The sequence below is a fragment of the Palaemon carinicauda genome, chromosome 7 (genome assembly GCF_036898095.1).
Source record: "Palaemon carinicauda isolate YSFRI2023 chromosome 7, ASM3689809v2, whole genome shotgun sequence".
In the NCBI taxonomy this organism is placed as follows: domain Eukaryota; kingdom Metazoa; phylum Arthropoda; class Malacostraca; order Decapoda; family Palaemonidae; genus Palaemon; species Palaemon carinicauda.
In genome coordinates this window covers 143,979,023-143,997,173 of record NC_090731.1, presented here as the reverse complement: position 1 = coordinate 143,997,173, position 18,151 = coordinate 143,979,023, and the positions used below count along the sequence as shown (strand labels likewise).

The window sequence follows — 18,151 nt, the reverse complement described above, 5'->3', positions numbered from 1 at the left end:
AAAACTTCAAAGGCTTGACAAAAGCTGAGAAGTTGACCTGTAAACAACTTGGAGCGTCTCCTGGCTAGGTGCCAGGGCGAGTCTACCAGAATTGAGAAGTCTATCTGGGCAGAGGCATGAACTCCCAAGCCGAGAACTTCTCTCGTGTCATATCAGACTCTCGCTCTATAAGCCAGTTTAAAAGAAGGGAAATCAAAGGCTGTATCCCTAAAAACTCCTCCTGGTGCAAAAACCAGTCGCCTAGCCAACGTAACGCTCTCTAGGAGAGCGAGAGAGCACTAGCTTAAAAACAACGGCTTCGAAGTAGCTAGGCCTAGTGTAAGTTCTGACGTTTAGGCGAACGAGGAGCAGCAGTTACAAGATCCGGACGAAGATCCTTAAAAAAAAAAAAATCATCATGATTTAATTAAAGTCCATAGGAGGCTAAGAAGCTTAAGGCTCCTCTCCATCTGACAGAGTCCTCAAGGGAATATCAGTAGGAGGGAGAACAGCAACTTCCTCATCTACAGGAACCTTGTCCGATAAAAGCTAGGTTACCTCAGTGAGTCTCTCACTGGAGCATTAGTAGCAGACCAGAAGGCAACGTCATGTAACTGCTTGACAGTCTGTGAACTGTCAACAACTGAACTGTCAACCACAACAGGTGCGTGAGGACGTACAGTGTCCACTCGAGACTGCTTTGACTGTCTAGACTGAGCAGTCAAAACAACTCTAGAATGCGGAGGTTGACGCACCGCGTCAAAACAAAACAACTTAGACTGTTGTTGTACCTCGCGAACGTCAACGGAAGGTTCCGTGCGTCGCTGAACGTCAACATGCGGCTGGCAGGGTACACTGGAACGCATGGGTGGCGGGACTCTCTCAGCTGGAGTGCGGCAGAAGGTCGCCTCAGCGTCCACAAGACGCACAACCGTGGTTGGTTGTAGGCTAGAGGTTGGTGTCAACCTTCTCCGCACGAAAGTCCTGCATCAATGACGTTAACTGAGACTGCATGGTCTGCAGCAAAGACCACTTAGGGTCTACAAGAGCAGGTGCGGCAACAGACGGTGTGACTGCCTGATGCGGTACCGCTTTGCCTCTCTTAGGAGGTGAGCAGTCGTCGGAAGACTGCAGCGAGTCCGAACTGACCCAGTGGCTACAACTGGGCCGTTGGACTTGCGCGGAAGGGACCGACTTGCGCTTAATAAGCCGCGAGACCTTGGTCCATGGTTTCTTACGAGAAACCTCTTCCGCAGACGAGAAATAAATGGGCTCTCTCGTCTTTGTGTGGGTGGGGCGATCTTGGGTAGATACGCCCGAAACCACGGAGGGAAAAACGTCTGTTCGTTGATCAAGGCCTCTCGAACCCATAAGTCGTTCGACATTACTTCTCCCCTGGGCTTGGGAGCTTGCAAGAGGTCCCGGACTAGGTGAACGACAGGCACGAACAGACGAACCCTCGGACGCAACACTGTAACACTTTGCGCATATCACTTTATCGATTTTCTGTTTTGCACTTATTTCACTGAAATCGAAACTTTTACTGATTTCTACCTGAAACACGCAATTCTACCCTTCATTAAAAGGTAGTAATTGCGAAATCAGTCGTATAATGCAGCTCATTAATACTAGCAAAAAACAGAAAACATATATAAAGATAAAAAATTCAGTGGCTGGGAAAGAGACTAAACACTAGTTCAAATAAACTACGTTTACAATCTCTCACCGCACATAGCCTGGGGACAAGAATAAAACCCTAGAAACGTTTTACCTTCCTCCCCGTACAGAGACTAGGGACGAGAGTAACACGAGAACAACGTTACCCGCTTGAACGGAACGTTTTCTCTCCTCTCTCTCCCTCCGTCTCTATCTCTCTCTCTCTTTCTCTCTTGATTTCGCACCTAAGAGAAGAGCCCAATTATATATCGTCAAAAAAACATGTTATTTGACTAAAGGAAAAAACTGAAAGGTTTTCCAAATAAAAAGTTCCTTTATTTTAGAATTTAAAACATTTAAGCTAAGAAAGAATGAACAAAACGTCAGAATCGATTTACTCTTACTGCAAAGTGAAACCGTGATACACTCTCTCTCTATCGTAACGATAGAGCGCATGTTGAACGTCCTGAACGTCAACAACTGCGTAGTCTAAAAAACTGAACGTTAGTTCATCTTTGAAAACAGTACGAAGACTATCAAAGAAATTCTTTCATAAAACATTAAATTTAAAAAGTTTTAAATTCTTTAAAGGCTAAATACGATATAACGGGCTCAACGTTGATTAACTTCGGTTCCAAGTTAGGACCGCCTACTATCAGGAAAGGTCGCATAAAAACAAAACATAAAAATTTATTTTTATATGTTTATAATAAATGGAAAGTTAATCGAAGAGGCCTAATAAAGGCGGAGAGATATAAAATATATAGATCTATAACGTGTTAAGCAAAATTACTAAAAACCTAAACACACTTCCGTCTAAGGGAAGGGTCGGCCATTTAAAAGTGAAAGAGAGTCCATACTCTCTTTGTCACCATAATTAAATCTATCCAAAACGAGTTCAAGTTTTGAGATGAAGATAAAACACCTGCATAGCGAAAGCACAAAACTAGAATAGTGTATTTCACCAAATAGTTGTGAAAACAAATCCAGTTAGTAACAGCGAATTAGTAGGTCTTGCCGGTAGCCCGACAGAGAGAAAATTGAGTTCTGTGTTTACATTGAGTACTGAGTACCTGCACGACAGATGGCGCTGTTGAAGTACACCCCCTACCTGCATTGCGATCGCTGGCGGATTTTTAACGTAGAGTTTTCTGTCGAGCAACAGAGTTGCAGCTTATATAATCACCGGCTAAGTTTAAAATTGAAAAAGAATTAATGCTTTATTTCAAATATTAAAAGTTGCTACAGCAATTTGATTTTTTTTCCTAGCAACCAAGAACCCAGTCATGGCAGCAACATGATGTGCATAATATCATGGTAAGGAAAGAGTTAACATTCCCATGTTTCTACAGCATAGAGCAATGCAGGTCTGATGTGATACGAATTAAAAGTGCAGAATACTAATTACCTAATTACCAGACAATCTCTCTCAAAGTGAATTCAACTCATTTGTATGAGTTATAATAAACCTGCATTCATTCTTACATCATCGATAAAAAAATACTATTCCTGTTTCACATTGTAAATATGTAAAAAAAGACATATTGTAAGGGAGGTGGTAATGTAGCACAAGTAATATTGTCACATACACTGAAAATTCTTTACATATTTACATTTCTTTGGTACAATTGTACAATTGGCAGTGCTGCAAATTCAAAATTTCCAATTCAGAGCATATACAGTGGGTAGTAATTCTAAAGAGTACCCCACTCCAAATAAACAAATTCAGGAAATCACACACCGTAAAAAACATACCTTAAAGTTGCTGTAGAAACTGACATTATATTTGACACTAAAGAATTGATCTGTGAGAAGGTTGGGTTGGTTATGTGAAGACGATCAGATGCAATACGATTTAGAGCAGTATTGTCCAAAACCACAACACAATCAGCACTTAATGTCAGACGTTTCAAGGTTAGCAACGAATTGTAAGGCTGCACAACCACATCACTGTAACAAAGGGAAATAAAGGCAAAATGCTCACAAATAAATTCAGATAAAAATTATATTAAATTCTAAATACAATACCCAAAATATGAATAAATGGCACAGGAATATAAATTTTTTCCAGTCACAATGATAAAATGGAAAGTCTATTATAATGTATCCTAGACTATATCTAATCACATTATTCCTTGCTAACACAGACCCTTTTATTTTACTTTATAAAGATCCACTATAGATGACACAAACTAAGTTATTCCTGAAATCACCTCATAAGAACTTCTAATTATACAATGGAGATAGGAATGTATGACAAGATTATACAGCCTTTGCATTTAATCTAATTAGAAGCTACTTTTAAGCATACAACTTGAAAACTGTGAACTGCTAACTCATTGCCAATAGTTTGTAACTTTTCAGTCTCACCAACTGTAAGTTTGCACTTCTCTAGATTATTTAGTACAAATAGCAATAAGTCAGAAGTTTTTCCCTTGTCCTTATTACACTATGGTCTTCCTCTGACTTTACCCATAGACTGCATTTTTGCCATCTCCCTTTGGACTTTTCATCCTCATATGTTTTCACTTACAGGTATTTATTTTGTCAAGTTGGGATTTTACCTCGACTTACTTCTTCAGCATATTTAATCATGTACAGTACTCTTCTTGTACAGTACTTACATGTTAGATTCTTACTTTTTATACTTATTTTGTCAGTTCCTCTGCACTGTTATATTCAATCTTAATCGTGTTTCATAATAGGTATCAGCGTTGGAGTCTGAGGTTACACAGATTGAGAAAGGGCACTAATGAATTGCATTTAGCATATCTGCCCATCCACAAATGCCTATGGCAGTGATTTTAGCCTTCTGGAATTGTTTTTAACATTATTAGGCTGACTGAGAAAAGATCAGACCGTGATTTTAGCCTTCCGGAAGGGTTGTAAACATTATAGATGCTGTATGAGCTAAGATATGGCAGTAATTTTAGTCTTCTAGAGGAATTTTAAATGTTATATATGCAATCTGAGCAAAGATCTGACAGTCCTTTAGAAAGTACCTTGATTCTAAAAAAATGACACATGCATTTACGGAGACTGGAGGGGTCCTCCATTTCTGTTGAGAGTTGATCATAAAAAGGTCTTTGATTTTAAAATTGCACATGCATTTACGGAGACTGGAGTGGTCCTCCTTTTCTGTTGAGTCTGCAACAATTAGTACAAGGAGAGATGGGTCAAGTGCAACAGGAGGAAGCAATAATATAGGTCTACGTTTCTGATGTTCCATCCTCAGCCTCAATATTGCTGTCAAGGGCGACACTCTTAAGCTGCTCTTTTATTTATTCAATTGCATTGAAAGAGCATCTTTCTTCTAACGTTATCCATACCCAAGGCAGGCAAGTCAATACTGTTCAAGACCTTGTTTCTGCAAGTAACTGCTCCTTTCTGGAATACTTGCCTTAATCAATTGGAGGAGTTTAAATACTTGCATTTCTTGTTGAAGTTTGAATTCATGCATCACCTTTGGTAGTATTTACCAGTAACTCCAGAGGCACCTGTTTCAGCTTTCCAGTCAAGCCAGTTTGAGAACAGGCGAAACTCAACTCTTTTCTTTGACAGATCAAAGAAGAGTAATTTTGTTTTCCAATGAGCCTATCCATAAGGTTATACAGGTCCTCAACTTACAAACTTAATAGGTTCCAAGAAGCAGTTTGCAAGTCAAATTTTGTTACATTTTGGCCTAGGGCAGGCCTAACCTGACTCCCATGACAACATTTCATATGAAATAAATATCAGGTTATTGCAAATGTTTTGCTTACTGCATTAAATCACATACTTTATTACAGTATTTCTTTATCTTATTACAGTATACTGTACTAAATTTTGATACAATATCTGAGATTTGTGATTTCCGTTGGATTTGTGCTTGTATCTGCAAATATTTGTAAGTAGTGTGTTTACAACAAGTTGAGGACCTACTGTACTGGCAACAATACATGGCAAGATATGACAGGTATGGACAGAATCCCATTTTAAAACATCAGAAGCACTCTATAGTCCTCGAAAATCCCTAATACTACTTGTCTAAGGACCAGAACGGCAAAATTTTTTATTACAATAGCCATTCCATTGCTGAGGATTCAATTCACTGTCCCAAGGGACCAGTTATTTGACTTCTAAGGATTGATTAAAGTCAGTCCATGTTTAAGATCTGAACCAATCCATTTCTAAGAAATCAAGCCATTCCTCTCCTAAGGCGATGTATTCTTCTTCAACTAATAAATTAAGCTGATCTGCTTAGAGTCAACCCTTCCTTCTTCACAAGATATTACTGGTTCCGAAACAATACATTCAAGTCATTCTAATTATATGGAACTATTTCTAACACCAGCCTTCCAAGTCTCTCAACTGATAACCGGAAACATGAGTCTTTTCAAGGAAAGAGAAGTTATCCTTTTCAAAGATCAAGATCACACCAATTTGGGACTTTCCAAAACCCCAGAGTAAAAGACATTAATGAGCTAAACCCTAACAAAAGCCCTGGGGGACACTTTCAGGGTGGAAAATCCCTCTAAGTCATCTTCAATTTCAGCTTAAATTTCTAATAGGTTTTTTTTCACTGTTGAGATTATTCCTGGCTTCTTATTACAATATTATTATTACTACTAGCCAAGCTACAACCTTAGTTGGAAAAGCAAGATGCTATAAGCCCAAGGGCTCCAATAAGGAAAAATAGCCCAGTGAGGAAAGGAAATAAGGAAATAAATGAATGATGAGAACAAATTAACAATAAATCATTCTAAAAACAGTAACAACGTCAAAACAGATATGTCAAATATAAACTATAAAAAGACATGTCAGCCTGTTCAACATAAAAACTTTGTACTAAGCAATAGGTCAAACATAAATATGAAAAACGGATTTTGAAGGAAAGCGAAAAATTTATTTTTGGGTGAGATGGCCATGCCGTTCTGATGGAAGCTTCCTATAGACAGCTTTCTAAGGGATATTTGGCTACAGTGATACTCCCAGAGAATTGACCATAGGTCTCCAGAATTCTAACTCCTGGCGCGAGTATCCTTAAAATTTCTCTTAAGGATATCGCATAATATCGTGGGATGTATATCTTGATATGACACACGCCAATCTTCACCCCAGAATAGCGTTTTCGCTCCGAGGGGGAAGTGGCAAAATTGAAGGGGAGCTGTTAATAAGGTTACCCTTCCTCCCCTACTATTACAGGGCTCCAATATAGTGCTCATTCCTTGTAGCATTGAGCATGGTGCTACAGATATAGTAGTTTTGGGAGGGATTATTACCTAAGCCTTTTCTTAGAAAAGGAGGGTGGGTCCATCAGGACAACATGGCCATCTCACACGAAAATAGATTTTTCGCTTTGCCTCAAAATACGTTTTTTGGGCTCACGCCATGTTGTCCTGATGGAAGTTAACCAGAGAATTACTTGAAAGTACTGTGTCTGTGGGTTTGTATAACTGCCTCAACCTTGGGTTAGCTTTTATATGGTCATCCAGACCACTGAGAGATATGACGATACCGTTATACGTCATTACCGCTAATCATGGAACAATGTTAGGGCTTCCTGCCCCCTGCAGGGAAGTGTCTTGCTAGACAATAAAACCTCAAGGTTTGTATATGTGTAAGAACAAATATAAGTATCAACCAGATCTATTTGTTCATATACAACAGTACAATAAGTATGAGTTTTACTTAGGAAAATAAGTAAAAGAACTCCGGCTATGTTTTATTTTTGCTACTTGTGGGGCGAAATAGGACGCAATTACACTTTTAGTCATTTACTGTATTTAAGTTAAATGAGTAAATGGAATAACATGTGTAATATAACATAAAAGATAATTATACATTCAACATATACAGACAATGTTTTTCTACCTGAAATGGAAGAAAAGGGTTAATGCCACTCACAACAGTTGAGAAAATTATCAAAATAATTTTTACTGTAAATGTTGGATACTATCAACACTGTGTACAATGTACACATGGCACAAGTGTCATTTGTATAATTCTGCACCTGAAAGAATGAACAGTTCTAGTGTCACCAGGGTGACACTCACATAAAAGGATATTGCACTTGAAAGTGTCAACATCTTTTCACCCGAATTGAGAGTCCCAATCAATTCACTGTTCATCGCAGCACTAGACGATAGGTTTCACCACACTACCTGCCGCCACCACATAATGTTTGATTTTGTGCACTTGCTACGCATAATGTTTGTAAAACACTCTGGAGGACTTCCAACCAGTGTATGAGCGAAGACGCTCAAAGTCCATATACTGAAAAAAGTTCAGTGAGGAAGCAATTTTTCTCGGATCATGACCTGCGGGTGTATTATCAGGATCAGCTCTGCAAATGAAGTAGGTGAGCTTCGCCCTCAGTTGTTTTAGGGATAAGTTCGATCCTGAGGTTTCGCCTTTAAAGAGCTGTCCTCCCCTGAAGTCTGAAGTTCTTCGAAGATAGACCTTTAGACACTCTACTGGACATCTTCCTTCACAGAGCAGATTCTCCAGGGACACCACCTTTTGGTGAGTAGCTCGTTTTTGGTGAGAAAGGTAGGATCAGGAAAGAGATTCAATTCTCCCACTTCTGTGAACTGAATATGGCCCTCGTCTCTTGATAGGGCTACTATTTCACTAACTCTAGCACCTGAGGCTATAGCGAACAGGAAAATCACTTTTTGGGTTAGATCCTTAAGAGAACAATCTTCATTGTTCAAGGCTGAAGCATAGTGTAAGACTTTGTCCAGAGACCATGAAATGGGCTTCGGAGGGGCTGCAGGTTTAAGTCTAGCGCATGCCTTCAGGATCTTGTTAAAGATTTCGTTCGCCAGGTCCACCTGGAAGGCGTATAGAAGAGGTCTAGTCAAGGCTGAATTACAGTCGACTTCTGAACCAGTTGAGAAAGAGCTGGGTTCGGTAGAGGGACCAGCCTCAGTTTCAGTTCCATCACCAGAGGGAACCAATTGCTCTTGGGCCACTTGGGGGCCACTAGTGCTGCAGTTCCCTTGAAGGATCTCAGATTGTTGAGGACCTTCAGCAGGAGATTGGTTGGAGGAAACAGGTAGATCCGGGTCCAACTGTTCCAATCGAGGGACATGGCGTCCGTCGTCTCTGCCAGAGGGTCCTCGTATGGGGCTACATATCGAGGTAGTTTCTTGTTGTCGCTTGTCGCGAAGAGGTAGATCTGCAGTTCCGGGGCTTGTTCCAAGATGAAGGAGAATGAGTTTGCGTCTAGGGACCATTCTGACTCTATCGGCTTTAGCCTGAATAGAGCGTCCGCTGTAACACTGCGGAACCCTTGTAGGCGTGTAGGTGAACTGCTGATAAGTGCCATCTCTTCTTTTTCGCTAAACGAAAGCTGGCTAACATCACATGGTTGATATGGGGCGATCTCGAGCCTTGTCGGTTCAGACATCTCACTATCACTTCACTGTCAAAGACCAGCCTGATGTGGGCTGATCTGTGAGGGGATAGTTTTTTCAGCGTCAAGAGGACTGCCATGGCCTCCAGAATATTGATGTGAAAGGTCTTGAACAGGGATGACCAAGTCCCTTGGGCTTTTCTTTGATGGGAGTGACCTCCCCGTCCTTCCGTCGAGGCATTCGTGTGGATGGTCACCGATGGGGGAGGTGATTGTAAGGGAATGGTCCTTGTTAGGCTCGTGACCTTCGACCACGGCTTGAGAAGTGATCGTAGTAAGGTCGGTACCGGTCTTTGTAGATCTCTTCGAGCGTTTGATGCGTATCTTCTCCAGACTCCTGACGCATCTTTCAGCTTTGCTCTTAGCACTGGGTCTGTTACTGCTGCAAACTGGAGAGACTCCAGTACTCTTTCCTGTTGGCATCTTGATATCCTGTCGGATTTCAGTAATCTCTTGACAAACACCGCAATCTCTCTCCTCTTCCTTGGTGGAATAGAAAGGCGGTGTGACTTCAAGTTCCAATGGATTCCCAGCCATTGAAACTCCTGAGCTGGAGAGAGTCGAGACTCCTTGAAGTTGATCTTGAATCCCAGATGTTCCAGGAATTTGATCACTTTCTTGGATGCTTGCAGACAAGCAGTCTTGGATGCTGCCCACACCAGCCAGTCGTCCAGGTACGCTTCTACCTGAACGTCTTCTAGGCGTAGTTGTTGTACGACTGCATCCGCAAGTTTCGTGAAGATCCTTGGGGCTATGTTTAGTCCGAAGGGCATGGCACTGAAGACATACTTTGTCTTCTGTAACTTGAATCCTAGGTAGGAGGTGCCAGTAAGCATCTGCCAGGTCTATTGAGACTGTGTACGCCCCTTTTGGTAACAGGGTCCTTATGTGTTGAAGGGTTAACATCCTGAACTTGTTGTTCTCGATGAACTTGTTGAGTGGCGACAAGTCTAGAATGACTCTGAGTTTGTCCGAGTCCTTCTTGGGAACACAAAACAGCCTTTCCTGGAATTTGATGGACTTTGCTTTCCTTATAACCTTTTTGCTCAAGAGTTCTAAGGTATATTCTTCCAGTAAGGGGGTGGAGTGTTGGAAGAATTGAGGAAATGAAGGTAGAGACGTATTCCATTTCCATCCTAGTCCATTTTTTATTAGGCTGTGGGCCCAGGGATCGAAGGTCCAACGATCTCGAAAGTGTTGGAGTCTCTCTCCTACCTGAATCATCTCATTGCTTAGGTGGTCCGGAGGGTTTGTCACCTTGACCGCGTCCTCCCCTGCCTCGGGAGGGGTGTCTTGAGGAGCCCCGTCGAGAACCTCTTCCTTTCGGACGAAAGGCATTAGTTTGCCTCTCAAACCCTGGGTTGAAAGCTGGTGACTGGGCAACCAGCTGTTGAGGCACTACTTGGAAGGTGGTCTGTGGTTGAGCAACCACTTGGGGTATCTCGGTCATGGTGACTGTAGGATGTTGCTGATGAGGCCGAGAAGGTAGTCTTCGCTTCATTGACTTCCGCTTTAGTTGGGGACCCGCATCCGGGGAAGTCTTCCTCTTTGAAGAAATGCCCCACTTCTGGAGAAGGTTCCTATTTCCGTGGCGGCTTTCTCGACTACCTCTTAGACCACTTCTTTCAGGAAGAGGTCCTTACCCCAGATGTTGGAAGAAATCAACTTCCTGGGTTCGTGTTTCACTGTCACAGCAGCAAACACGAACTCCCTACAGGCTCTCCTAGCCTTCATGAAGGCGTACAGGTCCTTTACTAAGGTGGCCATATGCATCTTGGCCAGGACCATGAGCAGGTCTGGGGTGCTGTTGTGGCCTGCACACATCTCTATGCAGTTCTGGAGGGACAGGGAGGCGGCAAGCCTCTCTTTTATATCTTGCTCCATTTGCAAGAGGAAGTACGACAGCTTAGGGAGGTTCTCCCTGAACTGCTGTCCCGCGATATCGGCATCAAGCTTTCCTACTGAGAAGGTTAGGACGACTTCCTTCCATTCCTTCTCATCCGTGGGCAGGGCTAACGATAGAGGCCTACACTCCTCTAGTTTAGGGCATGGTTTGCCTGCCTCAACTGCCTTGGCAACAGACTGGAATGCCTTCGACGTAAAGGGGAAGGCTCTTGAAGCCGGAGCAAGAAAGGTAGGGTGTTTCTTGCTCAATGCAGAAACTCGCGAGTTGGTATAACCCGCCTTCTTCAGGCTGCTCGTAAAGAGAGCCTGTGCCTTGTCGTGGTGGAAACCATGACCTCCTTCGGTTCCGTCTCCTCTTTAGACGCTGGCTCATGCTTCAGTCGAATGAAGCAGTCAAGAGTAAGCGTTGAAGCTCGGCCGGAACTGGATGTCATCCAGGGGGACGGCTCCAATCTTCTCTGAGACGTAGAGCTTGCCGTTGGTTATAGGCATGTACTCGGCATACCTCCAGGGATTGGTCTCGGAGCAGGTTGGCAGATCTTGAACTCTGGGTCGCTTGTAAGACCCTCAGGAGGCGGCGGTCCGTCTCGCTTCGCAGAGCTCTCTTGTGAGCTTCGCTTCCCGTGCTTCGCTCTCCTTGCAAAGATTGTCCATCAGAGTGGTAATATGGGCCAAAACTGCCTGACCCATGGCGTCCAATGGAGGGATAGGAGCTGAAGACGTAGATGGTGTCGGCTCTGGTGCCGGCACGGGCGGAAGGGACTCCTCCACTTCTGACGAATCAACGTCCTCTTCTCCTCCGGGAGGTAGAGTAGACTCTTCCTCTGGATCGTCCCTAAGGAGATCCTTCTCTGTGTCCCTGGACACTTCGGACATCCTTTCCTCCTGGTGGATGTCCATGCCTTGCATCGCCTCACTGACGTCCGCCTCAACTGCGATCTGGACGCAGGGAGGCCCGGGTCGTGGCTGGGGCACGACGGCTTCATTACCCGCTTTGGGAAACAGCAAACTACGCATCCTGTCGTTTGAAAGGTACGGTCCCGGAGAGTTCTTCTGGAACCCTAGTACCCATTTGCGAAGCTTCTCGCGTGCTGTATCCCTCGACTCCGTTGACTTGGGGTCGCCGAAACCTTCGGCCATCATGGTCGAGCAGACGTTGCAGTTCTGGGGGTCCCAGTACCGTAAGGTTTCAGTGGTAATGGCGCAGGCGGCATGAGACCTGCACATAGTGTGACCACAAAAATTTCTACTCTTGTGGTTACAGTAGATCACCTCACACTTCATTTTTGGCTCCTCCTGTAAAGAAAGGAAAAGGAAATGAGTATTTGTTATTTATCACACTTGATAATTAAGTTACATGCAATAAATGTTTTGGTAACTTAACCATTATAGCTTAGGATAGTAAGCTAAAAGGAAATAGGAAAGACACATAATTGTGTCTCCTGTCCAACCAATTGCTGTGACCTCCCCCAATATTATATTAGAATTTCCTACTAAAGGAAAATCAAAAGAGAAGGGTTCTAACCTCTAGTGTTAGATTAGTGCATACTAGCACTGACCCTTTCAGAAAGTATTAATATTGTAGGGTAAATTATGAACTAATGACTTTCATCAGTATATTGAAGGAATACTTCACTTCAATGTAAATTTGGTCTCAACAATAGACTGTGAAAGGATACACAGGGTATGTTGGAAATATAAACTACTGTATAATATATACTATAGTTTTCTGCCTGTAGTATGTACAATACTGCAGAAATACTGGCTACTGTATAAGCATATACTGTAGTTCAGCCGCCATGTTGCCGTCTGGATAGTACCTGGCGGCACCGGTCCAGCTGGCAGCATAGTACCTGACAGCACTAGCCGACAGAGAGAGAGAGAGAGAGAGAGAGAGAGAGCATGGTGTGAAGGGCTACCTTATTAATGTAGTTTTCAATACAATAAATAAGGGTGTAGGTATTATTGTACCCACTGCCTTCCTCCAGAATGAGGGTTAAAATGGAAGGGGGGAACGAATCATTCTAGCTTCCATCCAGCCACAAGAACTATTGCCGGCTACTGCCGGTTTCAGGGATAGGGATGGCAGTCCAAGGGAGGACTGAAGAACACTCAAAGACAAAAGGGTCTCCCACCAGGAGCCGTCATGGCCGGCACAACCTTTCCCGAGCCTTGTGTCCGTAGGGGAAAGTCGGAGCGGTTATCAAGCCACCTATGTACGAGCCCGACCGGCGCCACGTTCTACCTGGCACGCGGGGAGATTGTATGACACCGGTCACAGACATGCGATGGCTAGGCTATCGCTAAAGGACAGAGAGGGGCAGTGAAAGAGTCTTGTATGTTGTGTCGGGAGAAGGCGGCAGGATTGCCTGCCATCTCCAAACACAATTTGAAACTAGTTCAATATCGGCGCCATCCTGGGCGGCAGAAGAATATCCATTCTTCAGCCTAGGGTCTGCCGAAACAAGACTTGTCTTCTAGACAGCAAGGGAGGTGGCAGCGGCAGTGGCATCGTACTACCACTTCGGATGCGGACTAGGGAAGCTAGGCCTCCTATGTCAACAACTGTAAGCCGGCAGGGGAGTGACTACTGTACTCACCCAGCAGCCCAGATGTCGGCATAAAGACTGAATACTCTGAGTTACTGTTGAAAACCCAAGCCGGGATACTCACAGGCAAGGGGGGGAAGACAGAAAACACTAGCCTAGTCAAGCCGGAGTGTACTACTCTATGGCAAGACCAAGATAGGGTTGTCGCCCATGGCGACTCTGAGGGAAGGAGGGTTTACCCTTAAATCTCCGAAGGAGACGAGTATCGAATTATATAATTAATTCTAGGAGATATACCATTTCCTGTTGAATTGATAAAACGATACACGAGGATAACGGGGGTAATATATGAAAGTATACTAAAGCGCATAGGCTAGGTTAGCCTAGCGCAGGGCGAGATCTCGGCTACCTATATCACCGAGACTCTTTTGTATACGATCGACACATTTAGGAAGAGGAAAACTATTTGCATGATCATATCTTCACTATTATAATTTTTGCCTAAATAGCTATAATTCATTAAAGCTAAATACCAGAAATATCGTTCTGCTGACTAAATAAAGCATGCATGACGAACGACAGCGTCTCAAAATGGCGCCTCCAGTGACCGGCTCTGCTCCAATAAACACATTAAATTATGCTAATTTCACTGTGAGACAGGAACTAAAATTATACAAAGTAAAGATTAAATACTCAACTTTCCAAAGGCAGAGGATGCTGTAGAATGCATAGTAAATTCCTCAAAATAAGCGATCTAAAATGACAAATTCGTGGATAATTTGTATTTTTCCTAACTATACAAACCTTAGCTATTCAATATTACTATTACTTTCAGCGTAGCTGAAATGACGAGCCATTAGAATTTTAACGAGGGATTACTACCCCCTCGCTAGTTAGCGAGGGGGTAGGGAGGGGTAACTTGCTACCCCCCCCCCCCACACCTGTGATTAGCTCACTTTGCTTAGAGGTAGGACTTCCAGGGGGACAGGGCTGGCGGGCAAGTTTGATTAAATAGCTAAGGTTTGTATAGTTAGGAAAAATACAAATTATCTACGAATTTGTCATTTGTTCCGTAACTGAAATACAAACCACGCTATTTAATATGGGTGACTTAACCCTTAGGTACGGTGGTAAGCCCCAGCCGTTCTGGCTTTTGGCTTTTTGCCCGGGGACTCAGTATCTGAGCGTGATAGTACTCGGTGATAAGGAGTCCCTGCACCTCGCAAGTGCCTTGCTCTGCAAGGACCGCGGCCTACGTAAGCTTGTGTGTGAAGGAATTAAGTGTGACTCGTCCTAGGAAGTTGACCTGAAACCCTTTAGATGGAATTCCAGGATAGGACGTACCCAATACCACCTCGTCATGGTATGGGGACGTGACAATATTATCTTAATATTAGGAGCACAAGGGAACATGGTTTACCTGCAGTGGTTCGAGGTCAGCTGTGCAGAGAACCCAGGATGCTGCTTTCCCCAAGAGAGGGTATAATGAAGAAAAGAATAAGGGCCAGGCATACCTTTTCATTCATGCAGACTAAAACTGGGTAACAATGACCTCAACCTTCTGCTACCTGTCCATTAAGGAGCCTGAGGTTTAAACCAGCTGTTGTGCAGCCACCATAGGGCCGATAGAGAACGAATCAAGCCTCCTGAGGGTCACGTCTTGCAGGTAGTGGGCTATGAAGGTTGTCTGGCGCTTCCAGACCACCGCTTGTAAAACCTGCGTCACCGAGTAGTTCTTCTTGAATGCCAGGGACGTAGCAATGCCCATGACATCGTGTGCTCTAGGGCGACGTGACAGAGGAGGGTCAGGATTCAGGGAATGATAACCCTGCAAATCCATGCTGAGATAGTGTTCTTAGTGACCCTTCTCTTCGTCCTGCCGGTGCTCACGAACAATGCCTGAACCCGCGGACGAACTGCAGCTGTTCTCTTAAGATAGTGCCTCAGACTCCTTACTGGGCACAGTAGGAGATGGTCTGTGTCATCTGTTACAGAACGAAGACTCGAAATCCGGAAAGAGTCGAACCGAGGGTCCGGCACTCCTAGATTCTGAGTCTTAGCTACAAACTCAGGGACGAACCTGAACGTTACCTCCCCCCATCCCCTTGAATGGGCGATGTCATACGAGAGACCATGAAGTTCACCGACTCGCTTGGCCAAGGCCAAAGCGAGTAGGAACACCGTCTTCCATGTCAGGTGGCGATCAGAAGCCTAGTGTAATGATTCGAAGGGAGGTCTCTTAAGAGACCTGAGAACTCGAACCACATTCCATGGAGGGCAAGTTCATAGCTTTGTATGAGTAGAGAAAGTTCCAGCGAAGAAGAAATGTTCATTCCTTTGAGCCTAAAGGCAAGACTTAAGGCTGAGCGATAACCTTTCACTGCCGAGACTGAAAGGCGCATTTCCTCCCACAAATACACAAGAAACTCCGCTATTGCTGGAATAGTGGCATCGAGTGGAGAGATACCCCTTCCACGACACCAACCACAGAAAACTTTCCACTTCGCCTGGTAGACCCCTGCGGATGACTTTCGCAGGTGTCCAGACGTCCTTTCAGCAACTTGTTGCGAAAAGCCTCTCTCTGTGAGGAGATGCTGGATAGTCTCCAGGCGTGAAGTCGTAGCTAAGCTACGGCTTTGTGAAAGATGTTGGCGTGTGGTTGTTTGAGTAGCTCGTGTCGTGGAGGGAGTTCTCTCGGGAGTTCTGTCAGGAGCTGCAGAAGGTCCGGAAACCACTCTGCGTGATGCCATAGTGGAGCTATTAATGTCATTGAAAGGTTGACCGATATTCTGGTCTTGTTGAGTACCCTCCTCACCAGAAAGAACGGGGGAAAGGCGTATACGTCGATGTTGTCTCACCGTTGTTGGAAGGTATCTTGCCAGAGTGCCTTGGGGTCCGGGACTGGGGAGCAGTATAGCGGAAGCTTGAAATTCAGAGCTGTCGCGAACAGATCCACCGTCGGGGAACCCCACAAAGTCAGGACTTTGTTGGCTACTTGACGATCCAAAGACCACTCGGTACTCACTATCTGAGATGCCCAGCTCAGACTGTCGGCGAGCACATTCCTCTTGCCTGGAATGAAAAGAGCTGATAGTGGGATCGAGTGGACTTCGGTCCATCTCAGTATCTCTACTGCAAGATGGGATAGCTGCTACGAAATGGTACCTCTCTGCCTGTTGATGTAAGCCACTACCGTGGTGTTGTCGCTCATCACCACCACGGAGTGGCCCGCCAGGTATTGTTGGAACTGTATAAGTGCCAGTAATACGGCCTCCATTTCTAGCAGATTTATGTGGAGGCACTTTTCTGATTCCGACCACAGGCCTGAGGTCCTGTGGTTCAGAACGTGGGCCTCCCCCCCCCCTTTTCTTTGAGGCGTCCGAGAACAGCATCAAATCCGGGGGGAGTACGAGAAGATCCACTCCCTTTCGTAGGTTCTCGTCTGTCACCCACCACTGAAGGTCCGTCCGTTCCGCAGGACCCATAGGGATCAAGACGTCCGGAGAATCGAGTCCTTGATTCCACCGGGACTTGAGCCGCCACTGGAGGGATCTCATCCTGAGGCAGCCGTTCGGAACTAGACGGGCCAGGGAAGAAAGATGACCGAGAAGACGTAACCACGCTTGGGCTGGAAGTTCTTCTCGTCTGAGGAAAGGGTCTGCGACCCTCCTCAGCCTTGCTATCCTGTCGTCTGATGGGAAGGCTATGTGGAAATTGGTGTCCAAGATCATGCCTAGATATACCAGTCGTTGAGTTGGAAGCAGAGAAGACTTCTCGAGGTTTACCACGATCCCTAGATCTTGGCAAACTTCCAGAAGCTTGTCTCGGTGTCGAAGAAGGGTCGACTCCGACTCTACCAGGATCAGCCAGTCATCCAGATAACGGAGGAGACGGATGCCAATCCTGTGTGTCCACGAAGATATCAGGGTGAACACTCTGGTAAACACCTGAGGTGCTGTGGAGAGACCGAAACACAGCACCTTGAACTGGTAGATCTTGTTGTCTAGGCTGAATCTTATGTACTTCCTTGAAGACGGATGAACTGGGATCTGGAAGTACGCGTCCTTCAGGTCCAGTGTACACATGAAGTCTTGTGGTCTCACTGCAAGTCTGACCATGTCTGCCGTCTCCATGCTGAATGGAGTTTGTTTGACAAACTTGTTCAGCGCTGAGAGGTCGATGACTGGTCTCCAGCCTCCAGACGCCTTCTTTACAAGAAAGAGTCGACTGAAGAAGCCTGGGGAACCGTCGACGACCTCCTGGAGAGCGTCCTCTTTTAGCATGGTCTCGACTTCTGCCCGTAGGGCCTGCCCCTTTGCTGATCCCATGGCAAAGGAGCTCAACGACACTGGATCCGCTGTCAGGGGAGGTAGAGATGTTGTGAACGGGACGCGATATCCCTGACTGATTACGGAAATCGTCCAGGAATCGGCCCCAAGGTGCTGCCACCTGATCCCGCAACTTTTTAGGCATCCCCCACTGGTGGACATGCAGGGGGACTGCCAATCCTAGCGTTTGTGGCCTTGGCCGCTCCATCTATGATTTTTACCTCCCCTGGAGGACTTTTTGCCTTTCCTGTCTTTGACCGGTAAGGGCTTTGACACTGTTACCTTTGCTGCCGTTGCCGGTTTCGTCATCTTGGACTGGCGAGGTTGTTGAGGTG

General features: G+C 44.9%; 1 protein-coding gene across 1 annotated transcript in view; it reads right to left on the bottom strand.

Annotated features, from left to right (window-relative positions):
• Window positions 1-18,151, bottom strand: part of LOC137644054 (tubulin gamma-1 chain) — a 71,474-nt gene that overhangs the window by 38,447 nt on the left and 14,876 nt on the right. Inside the window, exon 4 of the mRNA XM_068376962.1 lies at window positions 3,391-3,585. Within this exon, the coding sequence (XP_068233063.1) occupies window positions 3,391-3,585 (195 nt within the window). The remainder of the gene's footprint in view (window positions 1-3,390; window positions 3,586-18,151) is intronic.